Source organism: Piliocolobus tephrosceles, chromosome 17 (assembly GCF_002776525.5).
Source record: "Piliocolobus tephrosceles isolate RC106 chromosome 17, ASM277652v3, whole genome shotgun sequence".
In the NCBI taxonomy this organism is placed as follows: domain Eukaryota; kingdom Metazoa; phylum Chordata; class Mammalia; order Primates; family Cercopithecidae; genus Piliocolobus; species Piliocolobus tephrosceles.
Window position 1 is genome coordinate 26,968,035 of NC_045450.1, and position 25,865 is coordinate 26,993,899.

The 25,865-nt window shown below is 52.7% G+C and overlaps 1 protein-coding gene across 3 annotated transcripts in view; it reads right to left on the reverse strand.

Annotated features, from left to right (window-relative positions):
- The window catches only part of ATP2A1 (ATPase sarcoplasmic/endoplasmic reticulum Ca2+ transporting 1), a 27,683-nt gene extending 3,005 nt beyond the window's left edge, over positions 1-24,678 (reverse strand). For 2 of the 3 annotated variants that reach the window (XM_026455391.2, XM_026455392.1), the window contains exons 1-15: positions 24,383-24,678; positions 24,051-24,068; positions 23,580-23,662; positions 22,166-22,270; positions 20,560-20,698; positions 18,511-18,591; positions 15,911-15,996; positions 15,460-15,757; positions 13,772-13,938; positions 8,820-8,908; positions 8,458-8,560; positions 8,112-8,243; positions 4,028-4,153; positions 3,701-3,919; positions 940-1,275 (exon numbers count right to left, since the gene is read on the reverse strand). In XM_026455391.2, the coding sequence (XP_026311176.1) occupies positions 940-1,275; positions 3,701-3,919; positions 4,028-4,153; positions 8,112-8,243; positions 8,458-8,560; positions 8,820-8,908; positions 13,772-13,938; positions 15,460-15,757; positions 15,911-15,996; positions 18,511-18,591; positions 20,560-20,698; positions 22,166-22,270; positions 23,580-23,662; positions 24,051-24,068; positions 24,383-24,500 (2,100 nt within the window). In that variant the 5' untranslated portion in view covers positions 24,501-24,678. Of the gene's footprint in view, positions 1-939; positions 1,276-3,700; positions 3,920-4,027; positions 4,154-8,111; positions 8,244-8,457; positions 8,561-8,819; positions 8,909-13,771; positions 13,939-15,459; positions 15,758-15,910; positions 15,997-18,510; positions 18,592-20,559; positions 20,699-22,165; positions 22,271-23,070; positions 23,123-23,579; positions 23,663-24,050; positions 24,069-24,382 lie in introns of those variants that run through there. The other variant, XM_026455393.1, reaches the window with a different exon arrangement.
- Positions 24,679-25,865: the final 1,187 nt, after the last annotated feature.

Genomic DNA, 25,865 nt, shown 5'->3' on the forward strand with positions numbered 1-25,865 from the left:
CTTGACTCAGCCTCCTGAGTAACTGGACTACAGACACGTGCTACCATGCATGGCCAATTTTTGTATTTTTTGGTAGAGATGGGGTCTTGCCATGTTGGGCCAGGCTGGTCTCAAACTCCTGACCTCAGGTGATCTGCCTGCCTCAGCCTCCTTAAGTTCTGGGATTATAGGCGTGAGCCGCTGTGCCTGGCTTTTTTTTTTTTTTTTTTTTTTTTCTGAGACAGAGTCTCGCTCTGATGTCTAGGCTGGAGTGCAGTGGCGCAATCTCGGCTCACTGCAAGCTCCGCCTCCCAGATTCACGCCTTTCTCCTGCCTCAGCCTCCTGAATAGCTGGGACTACAGGCACCCGCCACCACGCCTGGCTAATTTTTTGTATTTTTAGTAGAGACAGGGTTTCACTGTGTTAGCCAGGATGGTCTCGATCTCCTGACCTCGTGATCCGCCTGCCTCGGTCTCCCAAAGTGCTGGGATTACAGGTGTGAGCCACTGCGCCCGGCCTTCATTTTTTTTTTTTTTTTTTGAGAGAGGGTCTCACTCTGCTGCCCAGGCTGAAGTTCAGTAGTGCAGTCATAGCTCACTGCACCCTCAAACTACAGTGCTCAAGTGATCCTCCCACCTCAGGCTCCCAAGTAGCTAGGACCACAAACATGTGCCACTGTGAGGCTAAATTTATTTTTAAAGTTTTGTTTTAGTAGAGATGAGGTCTTACTGTGTTGCCCAGGCTGGTCTCGAACTCCTGACCTCAAGTGATCTGCCCACCTCAGCCTCCCAAAGTGCTAGGATTACAGGCCCAGCCCACATACCCTCCTTTAGACTCTTCCTTCAGGATCTGAATCCCCACCCTTCTTGCATCTTACCAGGGCCCTCCTGCCCTGGGCCCCATTCTCCCCAGCACAGTCATCTGGTCATCTCCATGAACACTAAGGCCCAGCCTCTCACCATGGCTGTGATCTCATCGAAGGACTGCAGGTACTCCACAATCTTGGACTTGTGCGAGGGCTCCACGCGGGCGAAGCAGCAGGCACGTCGGCAGGCTTCCCGCTGTTCAGGCAGAGGCAGGTCATCGAACTCTCGGCCCGTGTAGGCGCGATCGGCCACCTCCTCGTTCTCCCCAAAGATGCCAATTCGCCGGCAGATGGCAATGGCTGTGCCCTTGTTGTCCCCAGTGATCATGATCACCCGGATCCCAGCGTCACGGCACAGCTGGATGGAGCCCATGACCTCCTTGCGTGGAGGGTCCAGCATGCCCACCACGCCCACGAATGTCAGGTCCGTCTGGGGAGATACAGCAGAGAGCCACTGGTCAGATGGGGATCGGGAAAACTCCCCTGGAGGAAGCTGGTAGAGGGTGGGGATGGGGTGAAAGGTCAGGAAGTGGTGGTGGGGGGCGGGAAGACTGAACCCTAGACTTGCAGCCTCAGGGCCTGGTGTCAGACCTCAGTGGGGCCTTGGAAGCTCAGAGGCAGGAAATGTCTCATTCATCTAAGCACCTGCAGGTGCTGATGGTACCAGGCCCATCATGGGTCCAGATCATACCTTTTTTTTTTTTTTTAGAGACAGGGTATTGCTCTGTCCCTCAGGCTGGAGTGCAGTGGTGCAACAGAGTGATCATAGCTCACTGCAGCCTCAATCTACGGGGCTCAAGTGATACTCCTACCTCACCCTCCCAAGTAGCTGGGACTACAGGCATGCACCACCGTGTCCAGCTAATTTTTTTTTTTTAATTTTTAGTAGAGAAAGGATCTTGCTGTGTTGCCCAGGCTGGTCTCAAACTCCTGGGCTCAATAGATCCTCTGGCCTCAGCCTCCCAGTGTGCTGGAATTACAGGCATAAGCTACCATGCCCAGCCCAAATCATGTCTCTTTCCTTTTTCTCTTTTTTGATTTTTGAGATGGGCTCTTGCTCTGTCACCCAGGCTGGAGTGCAATGGCAATGGCACAATCTCAGCTCATTGCAACCTCTGCCTCCCGAGTTGAGGCGATTCTCTGCCTCAGCCTCCTGAGTAGCTGGGATTACAAGTGCGCACCACCATGCCTGGCTAATTTTTTAATTTTATAGTAGAGACTTGGTTTTACCATGTTGGCCAGGTTGGTCTCAAACTCCTGACCTCAAGTGATCTGCCGGCCTTGGCCTCCCAAAGTGCTGGCATTATAGGTGTGAGCCCTGATACGTGGCCCCCAAATTGTGTCTTTTTTTTTCGGGATGGAGTCTCGCTCTGTTGCCCAGGCTGGAGTGCAGTGGTGCGATCTCTGCACACTGCAACCTCCACCTCCTGGGTTCAAGCGATTCTCCTGCCTCAGCCTCTGGAGTAGCAGGGATTACAGGTGCCCACCACCACGCCTGGCTAATTTTTGTATTTTTAGTAGAGACGGAGTTTCACCATATTGGCCAGGCTGGTCTCAAACTCCTGACCTTGTGATCTGCCTGCCTTGGCCTCCCAAAATGCTGGGATTACAGACGTGAGCCACCACAACTAGCCAAAATGTGTCTTTCATGGAAAGAATGTGAACTGGAAGTGAGGTACTGCTTTCTGCTTTTGGCAGTGCCACTATGTGACCCACAACTTAAAAGAAATCCCCTGTATAAAATGAAAGGAGGAACTGGTGCCGTTCCGGGTGCTGGTCCAGTACAAGTAAGGAGTCTTTGCCAGAACACAGATCAATTGCCTCAAGACAGTCTCGCTACAGAAAACACAACAGCTGAACCCCCTATGTGCTCAGTGGCATTGGCTCATGTTCTGGTTCCAGTGGCTCACCTTGTCACCGAGCACAGATCACATTTAGAGTAACACTGGGCTAGACGATTCCCAAGGTTCATTCTTTCTTTTTTTGTGTGTGTGTGTTTTTTTCTATTTTGTTTTTAGAGACAGGGCCTTGTTTGTCATGCAGGCTGGAGTGCAGTGGTGTAATCATGGCTCACTGCAGCCTCCAACTCCTGGGCTCAAGTGATCCTCCCACCTCAGGCTCCCCAGTAGCTGGGACTACAGGTGTGTGTCACCATGTCCAGTTCATCTCTTTTCTTTTAACATTTTTAAAAATGTATTTTACTTTTTACCCAGACCCCCATGAATTTAACCAGCTAATTTAAAAAAAATTTTTTTTTTTTTTTTTTGGAGACGGAGTCTTGCTCTGTCGCCCAGGCTGGAGTGCAGTGGTCAGATCTCAGCTCACTGCAAGCTCCGCCTCCCAGGTTTACGCCATTCTCCTGCCTCAGCCTCCCGAGTAGCTGGGACTACAGGCGCCCGCCACCTCGCCCGGCTAGTTTTTTGTATTTTTTTAGTAGAGACGGGGTTTCACCGTATTAGCCAGGATGGTCTCAATCTCCTGACCCTGTGATCTGCCCGTCTCGGCCTCCCAAAGTGCTGGGATTACAGGCTTGAGCCACCGCGCCCGGCCAAAAATTTTTTTTTTATAGAGATGGAGTCTCACTTCATTGCCCAGGCTGGTCTTGAACTCCTGGGCTCAAGTGCTATTCCCACCTCAGCTTCCCAAAGTGCTGAGATTACAGGTGTGAGCCATTGCACCTGGGCCTTCCAAGGTTCTTTGAAACTCTAGTGTCCTGTGATTCCATGGCCTGCACTAAGGAGCCATCGACTTGACTGACAAGGTAGGAAATGATCTGGGTGGTGGAGCTGTGAGTGGATGGCTGGGACCCGGCCCTTCACCAGCTTCATGAGAGTGGGAGGCTCTCAGCTGCTTACCTCATATTCTAAGAACCTGGCAGAGTCATCCAGGATCATTTCCTCTCGCTTCGGGGGGGTGTCCCTTGTGGCCAGGGCCAAGCAGCGCAGGGTGTCCCGGCCAGTGCCCCACTCCTTGATCACTGCCATGATCCTCTCCTTCACTGGCCCCGTCAGTGGCACCCGGGTGGTGCCAACTCGCACATAGTTACAGCGGTCGATGACGCCCTCGGGGGCACCCTAGGAGACCAGAACAGCATTCAGAGACCACCACTTTCCTTCCAGGGCACAGTGACAGGGGCCAGGAGTAGGAAGAAGAGGGGGCTGAGGCGCATTCTGATTTCTGACCTTGACAAACATCTTGTTGCCCACAGCAGCCCGGGAAGATTTGGCTGGGGAGCAATAGACAGACATGGACTTCCTGTCACGGGAGAACTCCAGGGTGAATTCCTTCTTCATTAGCTGGCGGATCACCTGGAGAGGAGACAGGGAGGGGAGACCAGGTCTCTTAAAAATGGTCAAAAAGAATCTGGAGGTCAGAGCAGACCCCAAGCTAAGGCTGAGACAAACGCTAAGTCTGGTCTCTACAGCACAAAAGGAGAAAATCCCAAGGCTAGTGTTGCCATGGTGCTTCAGGGTCCCAGGTTAAAGCACAGGAGAAACAGGATGGCCTATTGTGGCACTGTCCCATAGAACTTTCATTATCGGCTAGGCGTGGTAGCTCATGCCTGTAATCCCAGCACTTTGGGAGGCTGAGGCGGGTGAATCACTTGAGGTCAGGATTTCGAGACCAGCCTGGCCAACAAGGTGAAACCCCATCTCTACTAAAAATACAAAAATTAGCCGGGCACAGGTTTCAGTGAGCCAAGATCGCGCCATTGCACTCCAGCCTGTGTGACAAAGCAAGACTCCATCTCAGATAAAAGAAAAAAAACTTTCATTGTTTGTTTATTTTTATTTACTTATTTTTTCTTTAGAGACAGGGTCTTGGGCTGTCTCCCAGGCTGAAGTACAGTGACGTGATCATGGCCCACTGCAGCCTTGGCTCTGGCAATCCTCCTGCCTCAGCCTTCCAGCCAGCTGAGTAGCTGGGACCACAGGTGTACGCCACCACTTCAGGCTAATTTTTAAAAAGTATTTTAAAGATAGAGTCTCCCGGCCGGGCGTGGTGGCTCAAGCCTGTAATCCCAGCACTTTGGGAGGCTGAGACGGGCGGATCACGAGGTGAGATCGAGACCATCCTGGCTAACACGGTGAAACCCCGTCTCTACTAAAAAATACAAAAAACTAGCCGGGTGAGGTGGCGGGCGCCTGTAGTCCCAGCTACTCGGGAGGCTGAGGCAGGAGAATGGCGTAAACCCGGGAGGCAGAGCTTGCAGTGAGCTGAGATCCCGCCACTGCACTCCAGCCTGGGCAACAGAGTGAGACTCTGTCTCAAAAAAAAAAAAAAAAAAAGATAGAGTCTCCCTATGTTGTTCAGCCTGGTTTCACTCCTGGCCTCAAGCAATCCTCTTGCCTTGGCCTCCCAAAGCATTGGGATTACAGGCATGAACCACCACACCTGGCCCTATAACTTTCAGTAATAATAGAAATGTTCTGTGAGCTGCACTGTACAATTGGTACAACTGAGCAATTGCTGTGGAGCACTGGAGGCGCTCTGTATATTATTTAATTTGAATTAATTTTTATTTATTTATATTGAGATGGAGTCTTGCTCTGTTGCTCAGGCTGGAGTGCAGTGGCGCAATCTTGGCTCACTACAACCTCTGCCTCCCAGGTTCGAGTCATTCTCCTGCCTTAGCCCCCCGAGTAGCTGGGATTTTAGGCACACGCCACCACGTCCAGCTAATTTTTGTATTTTTTAGTAGTAGGCCAACCTGACCAACATGGAGAACCCCTGTCTCTATTAAAAATACAAAATTAGCTGGGCGAGGTGGCACATGCCTGTAATCGCAGCTACTCGGGAGGCTGAGGCAGGAGAATCACTTGAACCCGGGAGGCGGAGGTTTCGGTGAGCCAACATCACACCATTGCACTCCAGCTTGGGCAACAAGAGGGAAACTCTGTCTCAAAAAAAAAAGAAGGCTGGGTGCAGTGGCTCATGCCTGTAATTCCAACACTTTGGGAGGCTGAGGCAGGTGGATCACAAGGTCAAGAGTTTGAGACTAGCCGGGCGTGGTGGCTCAAGCCTGTAATCCCAGCACTTTGGGAGGCCAAGACGGGTGGATCACAAGGTCAGAAGATTGAGACCATCCTGGCAAACACAGTGAAACCCCGTCTCTACTAAAAAAAAAAAAATACAAAAATCTAGCCGGGCGAGGTGGCGGGTGCCTGTAGTCCCAGCTATTCGGGAGGCTGAGGCAGGAGAATGGTGTAAACCCAGGAGGCGGAGCTTGCAGTGAGCTGAGATCTGGCCACTGCAGTCCAGCCTGGGAGACAGAGCGAGACTCCGTCTTAAAAAAAAAAAAAAAAGAGTTCGAGACCAGCCTGACCAACATGGTGAAACCCCATGTCTACTAAAAATACAAAAATTAATTGGGTGTGGTGGCACATGCCTGTAATTCCAGCTACTCAGGAGGCTGAGGCAAGAGAATTGCTTGAACCTGGGAGGCGGAGGTTGCAGTGAGCCAAGATCACCCTACTGCACTTCAGCCTGGGCAAAGGAGAGAGACACCGTCTCAAAAAAATAACCTCGTCTTTACTAAAATACAAAAAGTTAGCTGGGCGTGGTGGCTTGCATCTATAATCCCAGCTACTAGGGAGGCTGAGGCGGGAGACTTGCTTGAACCTGGGAGGCGGAGGTTGTGGTGAGCTGAGATCCTGCCACTGTACTCCAGAATGGGTGACAGAGCAAGACTGTCTCAAAACAGACAAACAAAAAGAATGAAAGCCTTTTTCACCAAATGTATCATGGATACTTCTCCAAAAAATAAAACAAAAATAAAAGGAATAGAAAATCAATAGCCAGGAGAAATGGTGCATGCCTATAGCTTCATCTACTTAAAGGCTGAGGCAGGAGGACCACTTGAGGCCAGGAGTTAAAGGCTGCAGTGCATTATGATCACACCTATGAACAGCCATTGTACTCCAGCCTGGGCGACAGGCCAAGACCCCATCTCAAAAATAAATAAATAAAAATTTATGTTTGCATTATAATTTATAAGTTTTTAAAATTAATCCTCTATTGATAAGTATTTAAGTTGCTTTCAGTTTGTTTGTTTATTTTTAAGACAGGGTCTCCCTCTGTTTCCCAGGCTGCAGTGCAATGGTGTAATCACTGCTCACTATAACCTTGACCTCCTGGGCTCAAGCAGTCCTTGCACCTTAGCCTTCCTAGTAGCCAGAGGACAGTTTTGCACCACCACACCCAACCAATTTTTTTCTTTCTTTATCTTTTTTTTTTTTTGAGACGGAGTCTCGCTCTGTCACCCAGGCTAGAGCACAGTGGCGCGATCTCAGCTCACTGCAAGCTCCGCCTCCCGGGTTCACGCCATTCTCCTGCCTCAGCCTCCTGAGTAGCTGGGACTGCAGACACCTGACACCACGCCCGGCTAATTTTTTGTATTTTTAGTAGAGATGGGGTTTCACCATGTTAGCCAGGATGGTCTCGATCTCCTGACCTCGTGATCCACCCGCCTCGGCCTCCCAAAGTGCCGGGATTACCAGCGTGAGCCACCGCGCCCGGCCCTTTTGTTTGTTTGTTTGTTTGTAGAGATGGGGTCTCACTATGTTGCCTAGGCCGGCCTTGAACTCCTGGGCTCAAGTGATCCTCCCACCTCAGCCTCCCAGAACTCTGGAACTACAGGCATGAGTCTCTGTGTCTCACCTGCTTTTTTGTTATGTTAAATAAAGTAGCAATGAGCATTTTGCATATACAAAAAAAGAGAGAAAAGAGAGAAAGAGAGAAATGTGGGGAATATAATTCACAAGAGAGAGGCGCTTAATGGAGACATTCAGCAAGTATCAATAGCAATAACTGGGAGTGACAGTCCCAGAAGTGGCTGGGTTCATCTGGGCAAGGAAAGGCTTTCCCTGTAGGTGCAGCAGCCACATTTCCTAAATCCTAAGTTAGGACTCATGATCTGCTGAAAACAAGTATGCTTCTAGAAACAAAGGGACAACAGATGAAGTTGGGGCTGCTCCTGGATGGGTCCCTTGTAGTTTCCATGTCCAGCTTTGTCCACTTCAACTCAGGACACAGCAGGCAGAAGTGATCATAGATCCATCAAGGGCATAGCTGCCAGGCAGCCCCAGGGACAATGGGTCCCACCCACATCAGCCTGCGGAGAAGCTGCGGGGGGCCGTCCACTGCCTAGGTGGGGTCCCAGCACAGGCACTAGGCTCTACTCAGTCCAACCAGGGCCTCTGCCTTCCTCTGGTCTGTGCAGCATAGAGTGGAGATGGCCCTGTGGCAGGGGTTCTGCAGGCTCACCGAGTTGCAGGCGTTGGCTCTCTCCACCTTCGAGAGGTTTCTCACATCTGTGTTGAATACATTCATCTTCTCCACCAGGGTGGTGAGTGCTGTCTCGGTGGCCTCGCCAACCTTCTCATAGACACCTTTGGCCTGAGATGGGCAGAGGAGGAAGAGGAAGTCGGTGCCCCAGGCTCCCACCTGTCACACCCACCTTCCACCTAGTGTAAGAAGGAAGCAAACCACTGCCTCCCTTGCGCGCTGGCAGAGGACTGGGTGTACTGGGTCCCCTTCCTCCAACCCTTTCCTCCTGGCCTTCAGAGGAGGCTCAGACTCTGAGCCAACTGGAAGGGGAAGGAGAGGTTACCTCATTGAAGTCCAAGGAGGAGTCATTGCAGAGGGCACAGATGGTGGCCAGCTCCACCAGCCCGTCATACTGCCCTGGCCGGACTGGCTTATCATTCTTCAAGCTGGCAGCAGGGTTGGAGGAGGAAGGGACAGAGACAGTGGAGAAGAACAGGGAATGAGATGCAGAGAGGGCACAGGAAGAGCAGGCAGCAGAGGGTCAGGAAGGACAGTGGGGAGAGCCAACTTGGATATCAGGAGAGAATAAGCTCAGGGAGGAAGGGGAGAGTGAAAGGAAAGCAAAACCACATGGAGGGCCCCAGGGAGAAAGGGGGTGTGGGGAGGGGCATGAGGAGCTGGGGAGAAGTTGCCTGGGTGACTTACACCTCTCCCTCTGGAGCGTAAGTGGAGCCAGTGATGGAGAACTCATTCAGGAGGCAGATGTCCCCATCCACCTTATCAATGATAAACATCTGCAGGGGAGAAGAGCAGGCACACAGATGTCCACCTCTCCCCATCCCGAGGCGGGCGCCTGCATCAAAGGAGGCCTACGCTGCCAACACCTACCCTCCCACCCTCCTACTCACCCCTCCCTATCCCCCACCCCCCGTATACCCTACCCACTTCCCACCAAGCTGTTGCAATCATTCTCCATCAACAGCCTTAAAACAATCATTACTGAGACTGGGCAAGGTGGCTCACACCTGTAATCCCAGCACTTTAGGAGGCTGAGGCGGGTGGATCACCTGGCAGGAGTTCAAGACCATCCTGGCCAACATGGTGAAACCCTGTCTCTACTAAAAATACAAAAATTAGCCAGGCGTGGTGGCACGTGCCTGTAATCCCAGCTACTCCAGAGGCTGAAGCAGGAGAATCGCTTGAAGCTGGGAGGCAGAGGTTACGGTGAGCCGGGATCGTGCCATTGTACTCCAGCCTGGCAACAAGAGCCAAACTCTCAAAAATATAAAATAAAATAAAATAAAAATAAAACACACACACACAAACAAGAGTGACTGCAGGCTGTGCTGGAGCTTCTGTAGATCAGTTAATAAAATAAGATGGAACACAATAAGGTGTGGTGGGGACTGTGGCAAACAGCTGACCTGTTGGCACCTGGACCATCTATAGCTCCAGCTGCATGTGGCCAGATCTTCCAGTTTTGCAGGAAGAGCTAGAAATTCAGGTTATCTTCCTATGAAATCTCTTGACTTTTTCTTTCTTTCTTTTTTTTTTTTTTTTGAGACAGGTTCTTGCTCTGTTGCCCAGGCTAGAATACAGTGGTGTGATCATAGCTCATTGCAGCCTCGACCTCCCAGGCTCAAGTGATCCTCCCACCTCAGTCTACCCAAGTAGTTGGGGCCACAGGCAGATGCCACCATGCCTGTCTCTCTCGCTCTTTTTTTTTCTTTTTGGGAGAAATTTGGTCTCACTATGTTGCCCAGGCTGGTTTTGAACTCCTGGGCTCAAGTGATCTTCCTGCCTTGGCCTCCCAAAGTGCTAGGAGTACAGGTACCCACCATGATGCTGGGAGTACAGGCATGCCCAGACTCCTGACTTTCAAAAATATGGGCAATCCTTTTTTTTTTTTTTTTGAGATGCAGTTTCACTCTTGTTGACCAGGCTAGTGCAATCTCGGCTCACTGCAACCACCGCCTCCCGGGTTCAAGTGATTCTCCTGCCTCAGCCTCCAGAGTAGCTGGGAGTACAGGCATGCACCACCACACCCAGTTAATTTTGTATTTTTAGTAGAGACAGAATTTCGCCATGTTGGCCAGGCTGGTCCCGAACTCCTGACCTCAGGTGATCCACTCACCTTGGCCTCCCAAAGTGCTGGGATTACAGGCGTGAGAATTCATTCATTTTTATGAAACACGACAGGAGCCAAGTCACACAAGTCTGTGGTCTGGCTTTGTGGCCTGTGCATTAGAGGGATGTGGAGAACGCAGTGCCCAGGAGGAGTGGCCTACCCTGAACCCTGGGCAAACGCAACAGAGACTGGGCTTTTCATTCCCGAGAAGGGAGATTGTTAAGATGCGTTCCAAGACAAAAAACTTCTGTGGTCAGAAAAAAACTTGGGAACCTCTGGGTTAAACAAAGCAGAATCCGTCTTCTTTACACAGTCAGCCTCCTCTAAGGCTTTCAAATACCAGCAGGTGTTGTGGGTCTCTCCCAGGAGCCAAGGTTACAGCCTTTCTCGCCCTGATCTGACCACACAGCCCTCGCTTCTCAGAACAGCAATTTCTAGTTCATGGGTGTAGTCTTCCACAAAACTCTGTGTAGGGCAGGGATTCTTGGCCTGAGGTCAGTGGAAGACCCCTCAAGGAGCCCAAGAACTGAGACAGCCAAGAAAAAAATGACAGCTTTTCTTGTTCTCAAGCTGACATTTGACATTTCCTTCCAGTTATGCATGTTGTCAACAGACCACATTAGTATTAGCAAAACCTGTGACTGTCACCAATTTAATCACAGATACTTTCCTCCTATCACATTACCGCTGTTGCAGATCTCTCAAAATAGCATAATTTATGCTCACCACTGCTTCAACACTATGATAGTGCTTAGACCCACTGCGAGAACTCCCTATTTAATGCCTTAATAAAGAAGCATGTATGCTGCCAAATTACAAAGTTGTTTTTAAAATATTTTGATAGAACTATATTTCACAATCATTGGTTTCCTCTGTAACCCTATGTATTTTTCATATGTATTTTTATGTTTTTTTCTTTGTTATTTTCATTTTATTTTATTTTTATTATTATTTGAGACAAAGTCTCTCTCTGTTACCTAGGCTGGAGTGCAGTGGTGCAATCTCAGCTCACCGCAACCTCTGCCTCCTGGGTTCAAGCGATTCTCCTGCCTCAGCCTCCCAAGTAGCTGGGATTACAGGTACCCACCACCATGCCCGGCTAATTTTTTGTATTTTTAGTAGAGATGGGGTTTCACCATGTTGACCAAACTGACCTCAGGTAATCCATCCGCCTTGGCCTCCCAAAGTGCTAGGATTACAGGTGTGAGCCACCGCATCTGGTTACTTTTTTTTTTTTTTTCTTTTTTTGAGACAGAGTTGTTCTCTTGTTGCCTAGGCTAGAGTGCAATGGCACGATCTCGGCTCACCGCCTCCGCCTCCCAGGTTCAAGTGATTCTCCTGCCTCAGCCTCCCAAGTAGCTGGGACTACAGGCACGTGCCACCACGCCCAGCTAATTTTGTATTTTAGTAGAGACAGGGTTTCTCCATGTTGGTCAGGCTAGTCTTGAACTCCTGACCTCAGGTGATCTGCTCACCTCGGCCTCCCAAAGTGCTGGGATTACAGGTGTGAGTCACTGTGCCTGGTGTTTTTAATTTTTTTTCGAGATGGAGTTTTGCTTTTGTTGCCCAGGCTGGGGTGCAATGGCACAATCTCAGCTCACTGTAACCTCCACCTCCTGGGTTCAAGTGATTCTCCTGCCTCAGCCTCCTTAGTAGCTGGGACTACAGGCATCCGCCAACACACCCAGCTAATTTTTGTATTTTTAGTAGAGACGGGGTTTTGCCATGTTGGACAAGCTATCCTCGAAATTCTGACCTCAGGTGATCCACCTACCTTGGCCTCCCAAAGTGCTGAGATTACAGGCGTGAGCCACTGTGCCTGGCTTCCTATGTATTTTATTTTATTTTTTTTAGATGGAGTCCTGCTCTGTCGCCCAGGCTGGAGTGTGGTGGCACAATCTCGGCTCACTGCAAGCTCCACCTCCCAGGTTCACGCCGTTCTCCTGCCTCAGCCTCCCGAGTAGCTGGGACTACAGGCACCCGCCACCATGCCCAGCTAATTGTTTGTATTTTTAGTAGAGACGGGGTTTCACCGTGTTAGCCAGGATGTTCTCGATATCCTGATCTTGTGATTCGCTGGCCTCTGCCTCCCAAAGTGCTGGGATTACAGGCGTGAGCTACAGTGCCCTGCCTCCTATGTATTTTTAAAATAGAATCCTGGCCAGACGCGGTGGCTCACTCCTGTAAACCAGCACTTTGGGAGGCCGAGGCGGGCAGATCACTTGAGGTCAGGAGTTAGAGACCAGCCTGGTCAACATGGTGAAACCCCGTCTCTACTAGAAATACAAAAATTAGCTGGGCGTGGTGGCGTGTGCCTATAGTCCCAGCTACTTGGGAGGCTGAGGAAGGAGAATTGCTTGAACCTGGGAGGTGGAGGTTGCAGTGAGCTGAGATTGTGCCACTGCACTCCAGCCTGGGTAACAGAGTGAGACTCCATTAAAAAAAAAAAAAAAAAAAAAGAATCCCGTTTTATTTATTTTTTAATTTTCTATTTTATCTTTAAGAAGATGTGGTCTCACTGTGTTGCCCAAGCTAGTCTAAAATTCCTGGGCTCAAACAATCCTTCTGCCTCAGCCTCCCTAAGTGCTAGGATTACAGGCATGAGCCACCATACCTGGCCCTATTTTATTTTATTTTTTGTTCTGTGAGGGTCTCGCTCTGTCGTGCAGGCTGGAGTACAGTCGTGTGATCACTGCTCACTGTAGCTTTAACCTCCTGGCTCAAGCAATCCTCTGGGTTCAAGTGATTCTCCTGCCTCAGCCACCTGAGTAGCTAGGACTACAAGTGCGCACCACCACACTTTTTTTTTTTTTTTTTTTTGGTAGAGATGGACTCTTACTATGTTGCTTAGGCTGGTCTCGAACTCCTAGGCTCAAGTGATCCCCATCCTCCCACCTTGGCCTCCCAGAGAGATTACAGGCGTGAGCCACCACCCCCGGCTTGTTTTATTTTATTTTATTTTACTTCTTTTCATTTCATTTTATTATTTGAGACAGAGTCTTATTCTGATCACGAGGTCAGGAGTTTGAGATGAGCCTGGCCGACATGGTGAAACCCCATCTCTACTAAAAATACAAAAAGTAGCTGGGTATGGTGGTGTGTGCCTGTAGTCCCAGCTACTCGGGAGGCTGAGGCAGGAGAATGGCGTAAACCCGGGAGGCGGAGCTTACAGTGAGCTGAGATCCGGCCACTGCACTCCAGCCCGGGTGACAGAGCGAGATTCCGTCTCAAAAAAAAAAATGAAGTTAATGAGACCGTCCTCTGAATGGGCTATTGTGGGGGATGAGAGACAATGTGTGGTAGTGCCTGGTGCATGGATGGTGGTCGGAGTGAGCTGTCTGGCTGGGACACAAGGGTCCTCTCTGATCCCCTTCGTGGCAGACAGGATGGTGTTCTACTGCCCTTTGAGCGTTTTGCAAGCCCATATGAGAAGCCAGCAGTGATGAAGGGAGATCTCTATCTTTGGAGGGCCCATTTTACCCCCACAGGCAGCCTTCTGACTGAGTGCGCTGCCCACACTGCTCCTGACCTTGCAGACAGACATCTGGTTGGTGGTGAGGGTGCCTGTCTTGTCGGAACAGATGACAGAGGTGCAGCCCAGGGTCTCTACGGAGGGCAAGCTCCTTACAATGGCATTCTTCTTTGCCATCCGGCGGGTACCCAGGGCCAGGCAGGTGGTGATGACTGCAGGAAGACCTGTGGGGAGGGAGGGAGGGCGTGAGGGAACCTGCAAGGGGGAGAGGGTGTGGTCTATAGTCTGCTAAATAGTAGCCCACAGCTGGGCACGTTGGTGCACACCTGTAATCCTAGCACTTTGGGAGGCTGAGGCAGGAGGATCGCTTGAGGCCAGGAGTTTGAGACCAACCTGGGCAACACAGCGAGACTCCTCTGATAATATTTAAAAATTAGCTGGGCATGGTGGTGATTGCCTGTGGTACCAGCTACTTGGGAGGCTGGAACAAGAGGACTGTTTGAATCCAGGAGTTTGAGATTACAGTGAGTTATGATTGTGCTACCATGCTCCAGCCTGGGCAACAAGAGTGAGACCCTGTCTCTATTAAACAAACAAACAAACAAACAAACAATAATGGTCCCTAAAGATACCAGATCCTAATCCCTGGAGCCTGTAAATGTTACCTTACTTGGAAAAGGGGTCTTTGGGCCAGGCGTGGTGGCTCATGCCTGTAACCCCAGCACTTTGGGAGGCCGAGGCAGGTGGATTGCTTGAGCCCAGAGTTCGAGACCAGCCTGGCCAACATGGTGAAACCCCGTCTCTACTGAAAACACAAAAATTAGCCAGGCATGGTGGCATGCACCTGTAATCCCAGCTACTTGGGAGGCAGAGGCAGGAGAATCACTTGAACCCAGGAGGAAGAGGTTGCACTGAGCCGAGATTGCGCCACTGCACTCCAGCCTGGATGACAGAGAGAGACTCGATCTCAAAAAAAAAAAAAAAAAAAAAAAGGCCGGGCGGAATGGCTCATGCCTGTAATCCCAACACTTTGGGAGGCCAAGGCGGGCAGATCACGAGGTCAGGAGATTGAGACCATCCTGGCTAACACAGTGAAACCCGTCTCTACTAAAAACACAAAAAAATTAGCCAGGCGTGGTGGCGTACGCCTGTAGTCCCAGCTGCTGGGGAGGCTGAGGCAGGAGAATGGCGTGAACCCGGGAGGCAGAGCTTACAGTGAGCCAAGATGGTGCCACTGCACTCCAGCCTGGGCGACAGAGCAAGACTCCATCTCAAAAAACAAAAAAGAAAAAAAAGAAAGGAAAGGAAAGGAAAGGAAGAAAGAAAGGAAAGAGACCGGGCGCGGTGGCTCAAGCCTGTAATCCCAGCACTTTGGGAGGCCGAGATGGGCGGATCACGAGGTCAGGAGATCGAGACCATCCTGGCTAACACAGTGAAACCCCGTCTCTACTAAAAATACAAAAACTAGCTGGGCAAGGTGGCGGGCGCCTATAGTCTCAGCTACTCGGAAAGCTGAGGCAGGAGAATGGCGTAAACCCGGGAGGCGGAGCTTGCAGTGAGCTGAGATCTGGCCACTGCACTCCAGCTCGGGCGACAGAGCAAGACTCCGTCTCAAAAAAAAAGGAAGGAAGGAAGGAAGGAAGGAAGGAAGGAAGGAAGGAAGGAAGGAAGGAGGGAAGGAAGGAAGGAAAAGAGTCTTTGCAGATGGGATTGCAAATGGGAGGAGAAAAGAAAGGCTTTCATACCTTCGGGGATGGCAGCCACAGCCAAGGCCACGGCAATCTTAAAGTAGTAGATGGCCCCGCGGATCCAGGAGCCCCCATGGACAGGGTCGTTGAAGTGGCCAATGTTGATGAGCCAGACAGCCACACAGATGAGGGAGATGACCTTGGAGAGCTGCTCCCCAAACTCATCCAGCTTCTGCTGCAAAGGGGTCTTGTCCTGTTCTGTGGCAGCCATTTGGTCTCGGATTTTCCCAATCTCAGTGCCCACACCAGTGGTGGCCACAATGCCCAAGGCCTTGCCAGCTGCAATGTTGGTGCCCTGGGAAGGGAAAGAGGAGGCAGGGAATCAGGCAAGAGGTGACCTTCATGCCGCATCCCCCACTACGCCATCTCTTCTCACACTGCCATGTTTCTCTCCAACCCAGGCACCTGACTTGACTAAGCGTGTGACAGCTGGTCCCAGATTGCTCACCGAGAAAAGCATGTTCTTCTTGTCCTGGTTGACAGCTCGGGGGTCAGGAACGGGCTCCGTGTGCTTGATGACAGATACAGACTCGCCTGTGGAGAAGGGGCCAAGGGGTTTTCGGATGACATCATGTCCTTCTCCCAGGCTTCCCGCGCCTAACTCCCTGCTCAGCAGGACAGCTCCTGGTAAGGACCAAGTAGCCATCCTGGGGGATGTCTGACTCTAGAAGAAGCCACTGAAGGCAGCTAGGAAGTCCATTGCTCCTTTTTTTTTTTTGAGACAGAGTTTCGATTTTGTCACCTAGGCTGGAGTGCAGTGTCAAGATCTCAGCTCACTGTAACCTCTGCCTCCCAGGTTCAGGCAATTCTCCTGCCTCAGCCTCCCAAGTAGCTGGGATTACAGGCACGTGCCATCACACTTGCCTGATTTTTTTTTGTATTTTTAGTAGAGACGGGCTCTCACCATGTTGGCCAGGCTGGTCTTGAACTCCTGACCTCAAGTGATCTGCCCACCTCAGCCTCCCAAAGTGCTGGGATTACAGGTCACCGTGCCCGGCCAGAAGTCCACTGCTCTTAAAAAGACCTTGACCCGAGCCCAGCTTGACCACTAACAAGCTGTGTGACTTTGATCACCTAACTTCCATGTGCTCCTCTGTAAAATGGGGACAAGGACATGTACACTGCAAAACAGTATCTTGGGTAAAAATCAAATAATTGGACATATTTGGAACCACACTTTCAACTGTCAAGCATGTTTCTGGGAAGAAGGGGGACCCACTCTTAGAACCATGCCTCCCTCACCCTAACAGCAAGGGCTCAGCAGCAAGCCTGGACCAGCCTAGCCCTTGACCCCTGGCACCATGGGGAATGTTTTCTGCCTCTTCTTCGCTTCTCCCTGCCAGTGCAGAAGCAGAAGCAGCTATGGTGGTTTTATAGAGACAGGGTCTTGCTCTGTTGCCCAGGCTAGAATGCAGTGGTGTGATCATAACTCACTACAACCTCAAACTCTTGGGCTCAAGTGATCCTCCCACCCCAGCCTCCCAAACAACTGGGACTACAGGTGTGCAGTACAATGCCTAACTAATTAAAGAAAAAAATTTATAGAGATGGGGTCTTGCTCTGTTGTCCATGCTGGACTGCTGTGGTAATCATAGCTCACTGTGGCCTCAAGCTTCTGGGCTTAGGCAATCCTCCCACCTCAGCCTCCCAAGTAGCTGGGACTACAGGTGCACATCACCACACCCAGCTAATTTTTAAAAACTTTTTTTATAGAGATGGGGTCTCACTGTGTTGCCCAGGCTGGTCTCAAACTCCTGACCTCAAGTAATTCTCCTGCCTCAGCCCCCCAAAGCACTGGGATTACAGGTATGAGCCACCACGCCCGGCCTAGCAGCCATGGTTTTCAGTGTATCTGAACCCCCTATCTTGTCCTAGAATCTCATGGCTCCTCCCTGGAGGATTTTTGAGGAGGCTGAAGGAGACAGGACAGTTCTCGAGGTGTGTGTGGCCCTATGTCCATGTGGAAGGGGTGGGCTTGCGGCTATCTAGAGAGTGGGCAACAGCGTCCAGCCTTCTCCCACTACCCGTCCCATTTCAGGCTTGGGACAGAATGGAAACGTCAAGCAGCCTGGGCGCAGTGAGTGGCTCACACCTGTAATCCCAGCACTTTGGGAGGCTGAGGCAGGTAGATCACGAGGTCAGGAGTTCAAGACCAGCCTGGCCAAGATGGTTAAACCCTGTCTCTACTAAAAATACAAAAATTAGCCGAGTGTGATGGTGGACGCCTGTAATCCCAGCTACTCCAGAGACTGAGGCAGGGAATTGCTTGAACCCGGGAGGCAGAGGTTGCAGTGAGCCAAAACTGCACCACTGCCCTCCAGCCTGGGTGACAGACCAAGACTCCATCTCAAAAAATAAAAAAGAAAATGTCAAACAGTGCTGCCACTGCCACAGCCACTGCTAGTGAGCCAGGGGGAGGCCCCAGTGCTGGGTTTTTTTTTTTTTTTTTTTTTTGTTTTTCTTTTTTTTTTTTTTTTTTGAGATGGGGTCTTGCTCTTGTTGTCCAGGCTGGAGTGCAGTGACATGATTTTGGCTCACTGCAGCCTCAGCCTCCTGGGTTCATGCGATTCTACTGCATCAACCTCCTGAGTAGCTGAGACTACAGGTGCCTGCCACCATGCCTGGCTAATTTTTGTATTTTTTGGTAGAGACAGGGTTTCACCATGTTGGCCAGGCTGGTCTCTAACTCCTGACCTCAGGTGATCCACCCACCTTGGCCTCCCAAAGTGCTAGGACTACAGGCATGAGCCACCTCGCCCAGCCTTTTGTTTGTATTTTGATAGAGACAGGGTTGCCCAGGAAAGAGTGCAGTGGTGTGATCACAGCTCACTGTACCCAGGTGATCCTCCCGCCTCAGCATCCTGAGTAGTCAGGACTATAGGCACTCAACAACATGCCCAGCTAATTTTTAAAATGTTTTTATAGAGACAGGGTCTCTCTATGTTGCTCAGACAGTGAGGGTTCTCTGTCTTTCCACTCACCTCCCCCTTGTTGTCTCTTCCTCCACACATCCCACCCCCATGCATCTTCCCACCCAGGCCAACAGACCTGTCAGGATGGACTGGTCAACCCGCAGGGTGGTGGATTTGATGGCGAGGATTCGGATGTCTGCAGGGACTTTGTCTCCCACTGTGGAGAGAGTAGGGAAGAGGGAGGTCACTTGGGAATGGAATTTTCTTCCTTCCTAAGAAAAACCCAATCTGTGTCTGACTCATTCTCCTCATCCATCCTTCAGGTCTCAGGGAGGCTCCCAGGGCTTGCATCAGGCCCTTGGCATGAGCTCCTGAAGCTGGCAACCACCCATCGTGACACCCATCCCTCTGCCCCCGTGTCCATGGCGAGCTAGAGTCTCTTTCTGTTCTCAGTTGGTCTTGAATTCCCACATCTCTTCCCACTCGCTGTGAGCCCTGAGAAGGGATGGGCAGGCATACTGCTCAGCACATAATACATGCTAAATAAATGCCCACTGAATGACTGGAGGGGAAATTAAGGACAGTCCAGCTGTAGGACAAGAAGCTAGAATAGAGAATGGGAGACAGGAGTGAGAAAGGCAAAGAGGAAAGGCAAGGAAAGAACTCAGGGAAAACAGGGTGTGTTAGAGAGAAGGGGTATTGGGGTGAGAGAATGAAGTGGACAGCCAGGAAAGGCAGGGAGAAATGGGAAAATATGGAAATTGAGATAATCGAGGGCAACCAAGACAACAGTGGAGGGCAAGGCAGGAGAGGAGTGAGCGGAAGGTATGAGTGGGCAGGACTTAAGGCAGCAGGGGGCGTAGGGTGGTCATGGAGGGGACCACATATCAGGAACCTGACAGCTCTGTCTGAGCATCTCAGGGAGGCAGGGAGGTGAGGAGCTGGGGAGAGTAAGCTGGGAACATGGACAAGACAGGACGGATGGGGCGAGAGAGAAGCGGGGCGTGAGCAGGAAATAGGTGTGGAGGAGCGGGGCGGGCAGCACAGGCTGGAGAGTGAATGGGTGGAGGTGAGGCCAGGGAGATGCACAGGTGGGTTGGCAGGCACATGGAAACCACCTTGGGGGCAGCTGGAGAGGTGGATGCCCCGCCAGACTCACAGACCTTAGGAGGAGCCTATGAACCTCCCAGGGCCGCTGCCTAATTCCACACTGGTCCCACGGATGGTACTGGGGACAGGATCCAATCGCTTTCCTTTCCCTCTGTTTCTAAGGCCCCCTCCTGTGCCAGAGGAAATGGACCCAGGAGGGAGGAGGGAGGTCGGGATGGAGTCAGGCGGGACGCCCTGTCACCCAAGCCCGTGTGATATTTATAGATATTCATGGCGCTGACTCCAAGCTGTCACAGCGGTAATGGGGCGCCAGGGTCTTCGGCCTGCACTCACTCCCTCTCCCCAGGCTCCCTGGGGTAGTGACTTGGGTGTCTGCTATAGGGAAGGAGGCCGCAGAAGAGCCATTCCCCCAGGCAGGGGCCTGGAGCTTCGGGAAGGCCTGCTCAGGGCAAATATAAAAACCGCTGAAGGGGGCAGAATCCCAGTAATCTTAGCCACCCAGCCCCCACCCCTCCCTGGCCAGGCATTAAGTGTCCCTTGCCTCGGGCGGGGCCCTCCTTGAGCTCCCTCCTCCCCAGTCCCGTGCTCCGTGCAGGGCCTGAGTTTCCCTTACATGGCCGGGGGCTCGAGCCTTCGGCCTCCCTCCTCCCTTCTGCCCTCACTCCTTCCCCTTTGAGAGGCCTCAAGGGCACGGAGAGGTCAAGACTGAAAGCTGACCAAGCTTGGGGTGGGTGGAAGGAGGGGGAAGCCAGGCCCCGGGAGGGGGTGGAGATGGGGCCGTTGGCAGGGACCGGGTTCCACCTGTTGCCTGCAAGTGCGAGTGCAGGGTGAGAGGATGGAGAGCAGGGGGTCTGTCTGCAGCCTCAGGGACAGGACTGGCTGTTCCTGCTGAGACTCTGCTGGTGAAGGGGGGCTGTGGCCGGAGTGGCCTGGGATGACCTTCTGAGGAGTCGGAAAGAGAAGCAGACTCCGCCATCCTCCTGGACACCGGGATCTGAGCCTGACCAGCCCCCAGCGGCTCCTAGGCCTCGGTCCCAAAGCTTCGCATCCTGGACCAGCCGTCCCTGTCACTCACCAGCCACCTCCACGATGTCCCCGGGGACGATGTCCCGAGCCTTGATCCTTTGCACTGCCTTGCGGTCAGCCCGGTAGACCTTCCCCATCTCTGGCTCATACTCCTTCAGGGCCTCGATGGCATTCTCTGCGTTCCGCTCCTGAGGAGACAGGGTGGAGGAGGCACGGTTATGTACAGGAGGCAGGGTTATGGAGTTGTGGCTTCTGGCACAGGGGAGGCAACAAAACCCCACACGGGCAGGGGTGTGTGTGTGTTGAGGAAACTGTCACCTAAAGCTGAAAACAGGTGAGAGGGTTTTGGGGAGAGAATAAAGAAGAATCAAAGAAAATCAGGCTGGGCGTGGTGACTCGCACCTGTAATCCCAGCACTCTGGGAGGCCGAGGCAGGTGGATCACTTGAGGTCAGGAGTTCAAGACCAGCCTGGACAACATGGTGAAACCCCGTCTCTACCAAAAGTACAACAAAACCAAACAAACAAACAAACAAAAAACAAAGCCTGGCGTAGTGGCACGTGCCTGTAATCCCAGCTACTTGGGAGGCTGAGGCAGGAGAATCACTAGAACCTGGGAGGCAGAGGTTGCTGTGAGCTGAGATCACACCACTGCACTCCAGCCTGGGTGACATAACAAGACCCTGTCTCAAAAAGAAAAATCTAAATAAAAAATCAAAGAAACTCAGAGGCTGCCCTGCAGATATTGTCCTAGACCTGCCAGCACCACAGACACAGTGGCTCTGCTGTACCTGTAACACTGGGACAAAGAGAAAGTGCTATTTCTTTTTTTACTTTCTTTTTATTATTTTGAGACAGGGTCTCACTCTGTTGCCCATGCTGGGGTGCAATGCAATGGCATAATCTTGGCTCACTGCAACCTCCACCTCCCTGTTCAAGTGATTTCCTGCCTCAGCCTTCTGAGTAGCTGGGATTACAGGAATCCGCCACCATGCCCAGCCAATTTTTTGTATTTTTAGTAGAGATGGGGTTTTACCATGTTGGCCAGGCTACTCTTGAACTCCTGACCTCAAGTGATCCGCCTGCCTCGGCCTCCCAAAGTGAGAAAGTGGCTATTTCTATCCTCAGTGTTCAGAAACCAGTGAGCACCAAAAAATGGCTTATAGTCTGACATTTCTTAGAACCAAAGCAAGGTAGCATTTGGGTTTTCACTTTGGAAACGACCTAAAACAAAACAAAACAACAACAACAACAACAACAAAAAAAAAAACCAGGAAGCAGAGGACAGGACACATAGAGGGTGGTCAGGTCAGAGGAAGAAGGAAATCAAGCTAGCGTCTATTGAATTCTTACTGTGTGCCAGGCACATCCATCATCTTAGTCGATTTCACACTGGATTGCTAGCCCCATTTTATGGATGAAGAAACTGGGGCTCAGAGGGATGAAGGAACTTGCTCAGGGTCACACAGCCAGGAAATGACAGTGGGTCACAGTCTCTCACCTCTTCCCCACACTCTATCCCATTCCAGACCAGGGGATAGGACCACAGGAAGAGGCAAGTATGGGGGAGGTGATGGAGGAGGAGGAGACTGGAGGGAGGGTTGGCCTCTCCTTCAGTGTTGGGACATGAAGGGGTGAGGAAGGGTCAAAGCTAACCTGCCAAACCCCCACGATGGCATTGGCAATGAGGATCAAGAGGATGACAAAAGGTTCAACAAAGGCAGTGATGGTCTCTTCACCTTCCTCAAACCAGGCCAGCACCTGGAGAGCAGGGGAAAGGAGAATGACAGGTAATGAGGGACTGAAAGGGGTGGAGAAAGGAAGTGGCCCACTGCAGAGGGGAGAATTGCGCCGGAGCCAGCAGGGGGACCGGGTATCGTGGGGGCGCTGTGGCCCCACATTCGTCTGAGGGTCTGTCCACCCACTGCAGGCCCTGCCACCGCCTTACTCAGCGGGATGGGCGCGCACAGACTTGCACCACTAGGGGGATTAGCTGGGAATGCTTTCAGGTTTCCCTGACCAAGCTGCTGGCTTAGAAGCGAAGCTCGGTCCAACTCCCTGCACAGCCACATCCATCCCACGGGAGCCAAAACCCGAGAGGAAAAACCCTGTGGTCCTCGCAGGCCGTCTGACCCCCGCAGCCCTCCCCCTCGGCCAAGGCAGGGAAGCTCCGGTTTCACCAGGGAGCCAGAGCGGGGATAGGGTTACGGGGCCTCCGGCGCGCGCCCCGCCCCAGCTGTTGCCACCGCCAGGCAGCAGGCAAATGTCAAGGAGCAAATCTGAGAAGGGAGAGGAGAGGCCCTGCCAGCTTGTGCTTAACGCGACGGGGCCTGCGTTCGGAAACCAAGGTACAGGCAGGCTTTCGTTGCCTCCAGAGGCCCCAGCAAGACTCATGCTGCAGAAGAACCCGCGATACGCAGATGGACTGCGGGATGCGAAGTAGCCCCCAGGGCGGGAGAGGAGGCAGGGCCCTGGGGATGCCCCGCGGCGGTGGGGGGGCCTGGGAAGGGCTAGGGCCAGGCTGGGCGGGTGAGGCGAGGGATGCCAGTGCCCTCCCTCACTGGGCGCCGTGCTCCTTGGAGTCATCCTCGCACCGCCGCGCTTTCCCGCCACTAGGAGCGAGTCCTCCTCTCGACCAATCAGCGTCAGGCGGCCGGGAAGGGCAGGGAAGGGGCGCCGGCGGGCGCAGGGATTGGTGGAACGGCCGCCCGCCCGGGGCATGCCGGGAGTGGCAGTGGCCCCCGAGCTGCAGCCGGCATTGCTGCGGGACCCGGAGCCCGGGGCTCGGGGGGTAACCCGAGACCTCCAAGCTCTTGAAGCCTCGAGGGTGGCTTAGCTTCGGTGTTTTGGCTGAGAACACCCTTAAAGCTTAAAATAAAACCTGCCTGTGGGGTGCGGGGGAGGAGAGAGGAGGAAGCGAATCACACCCGCTGCTGCTCCCGAGCCCGCCCCGTCTGTACAATTGGATGCTCGGGGCTCGGACGGGAGGATCCAGTGACTGCGAACCCCGCATTCACCCGATCCCAGCCTCACACCCCCAGCCAGCCCCCAGAGACCCTCCCACACTTACGAAGGAAATGCATGCGGCCAGGAGGAGGATCCGCACCAGGAGGTCTTCAAACTGCTCTATCACCAGCTCCCACAGGGTCTTCCCTGGGGGAGGAGGCAAGGGGAGGGCCCCGGGTTAAGGTCTAGGGGGTGAAGGTCTGGGATGGAGCGCCCTGGACTCCAGCCTGCAGTGAAGAGGCTCTAGGGTGGTGGGCAGGCAGCTTGGTGCCCAGAGAAGGGCTGAGAATCTCGCCTGGAGTCCAGAAACAGACTCGGCAAAGTGGGGAGCAGTTCAAGGGTTGGATGCTTCAAGGAGAAAGTGCCTGGGAGACTTCTGCCCTGGACAGGCTTCTAACCTTTAGGGAGGGAGATTTGCCTTTTGGGAAGGGGTATTTGCTCAAGGAATCTAAAGAAAAGGCAGGGAGGAGGGAGTGGGACGGGGCGGGGGAGAGGGGTGGTCATCTATGAGAGTCCAGGGATTTCAGTAACTTACCTTCCTCAGCAGGGAGCTCTACCCAGGAAAAAGAAGAAAAAGACAGATTCATTTGGGGTTCACCCTCATGCCCCCCACACCCAAGACTTTGTGGCTAAGGTAAGAGAATCAGGCCACCTTGAGGTTCATCAAGGTCATCCCATTAAAACCTCCCAAAACTCTGGATCTCGGAACTCTGTTTTCTCAGTATCCTCTTACCCCTGCGAGCATTGGACAACGGCCCAGCTCTTCCTTAAGATACCCTGAAGGGAGAAACGCGTGCATGCGTGTGCGTGTGTTTTGGGCGTGCAGGAGAGCATTAATTACCAGCCTCTCTTCCAAGGGACACTTACCATTGGGGCCGTATTTCTCCAGATTCCGCTTAACTTGGTCCGGGGTGAGGCCCGTGGTCTCACTCACCCCAAAATAGGCCAAACATTCCTCCGTGGTTTTAGCGTGAGCGGCCTCCATTGCGCTCCCTTCCTGGGGGCCGGGACCGGTGTGTTCCTTCCAAGGAGTTCCAACTCGTGGGTGGTCTTCCTCAGTGTGTCCAACTGCCTGTCTGCCTGGGTTTCTTCTTTTTACTCTCCTGCTCCCTCCAGGTTTTTCTTCCTTCCACAAAGCTCTGACCCCCGTCCCACTTGAGCAGCCGGCCACCCCCCGGCCCCCGGCGGGTCCTTATGAGGGAGCAGGGGGGAGGCCGGGCTCCCCCCTCCTCCAGATCAGGGATTGGCTGGCTGAGACTCCAGCAGGAGGGGTCAGAAGAGAGATATTTCTGCTGACAGAGGGGGAACAGTGGGGCTGCAGCCTGAGATGTCACTCATGAGGGACGCAAAGGTAGCCCCAGCCCCAGGGAAGTGGGGTAGGGAGACTTCACTTTCGGTCATCTGCTACTGACCCCGCCACCCCATTGCCTCGACTTCCCCAGTTGCATTGAATTTCCCATTCCAAACTCATCCCCCCAGTTCTTCCCTGAGCCCTCTTCCATCCCCGGCCTCACCTGTCCCTTTCCTCACACCCCACTTCCTGCCTTATCTGCCCGGAGCCTGTTTCCATTGCGGCAGTCTCCTTCCTCCTCACCTGCTTCGCTGAAGGAGTAGCAGAGATACCTCAAGCCTTTGGGGGACTGATGAAGTGAGACATCTTTTGGGGGCTAGAGGAAATGGCTCCTAGAGGGACAAGGGGAAGTGAAGAGGGGAGAGAGTCAAGGGGACAGGGCCGAAGATGGTAACCCTACCCTAGGGAGGGGTTGCCACAGCCATCAACAAGGGATTTAGTGTCCAGGCCCTGGTGAGCACTGCCTGTCTCTCCCCAAAACTGCCCCCCCTTCCCCATCGCTCTAACTCAGCCTCTGGGAACAGAGCCCTCAGGGCCGCCCCATCCTGGATAGGGAATCCCCACCCCCCCCAAGAAAATGGGACACCAAGGCAGCCAAGTAACCCAAGAGGCTACAGAATGTGCTGATGGCAGAGGGGGAGGGGTAACTGTCTCAGGATGGGGGCAGGGGTCACCCCAAGTCATGCACTGAGGGTCACCTCATCCCACACTGTGCTCTAATCCATGGGGTTTCCATGGCCAGCCCCAGAGGCCTGTGGTCTGTGCTGCACTCTGCCCTGCTGCATCTGCCCACGAGGGGAACGGGATCAGGCCCATGCTGTGTGTGCCGAGGAGCTGGGCAGGCCCCACAGAAAGGTGTCGGGGCCTGGGGAAGCCGGACCAAGAAGGGGTTCCAGATCAAAGGAATGGGGAAGGGTGGACTTCTGGGGACAGGTCTGGGGGAAATGAGGACAGATTAGACCTAGGGGGAGAGGGAGCAGAGACACAGAGTAACCAGGG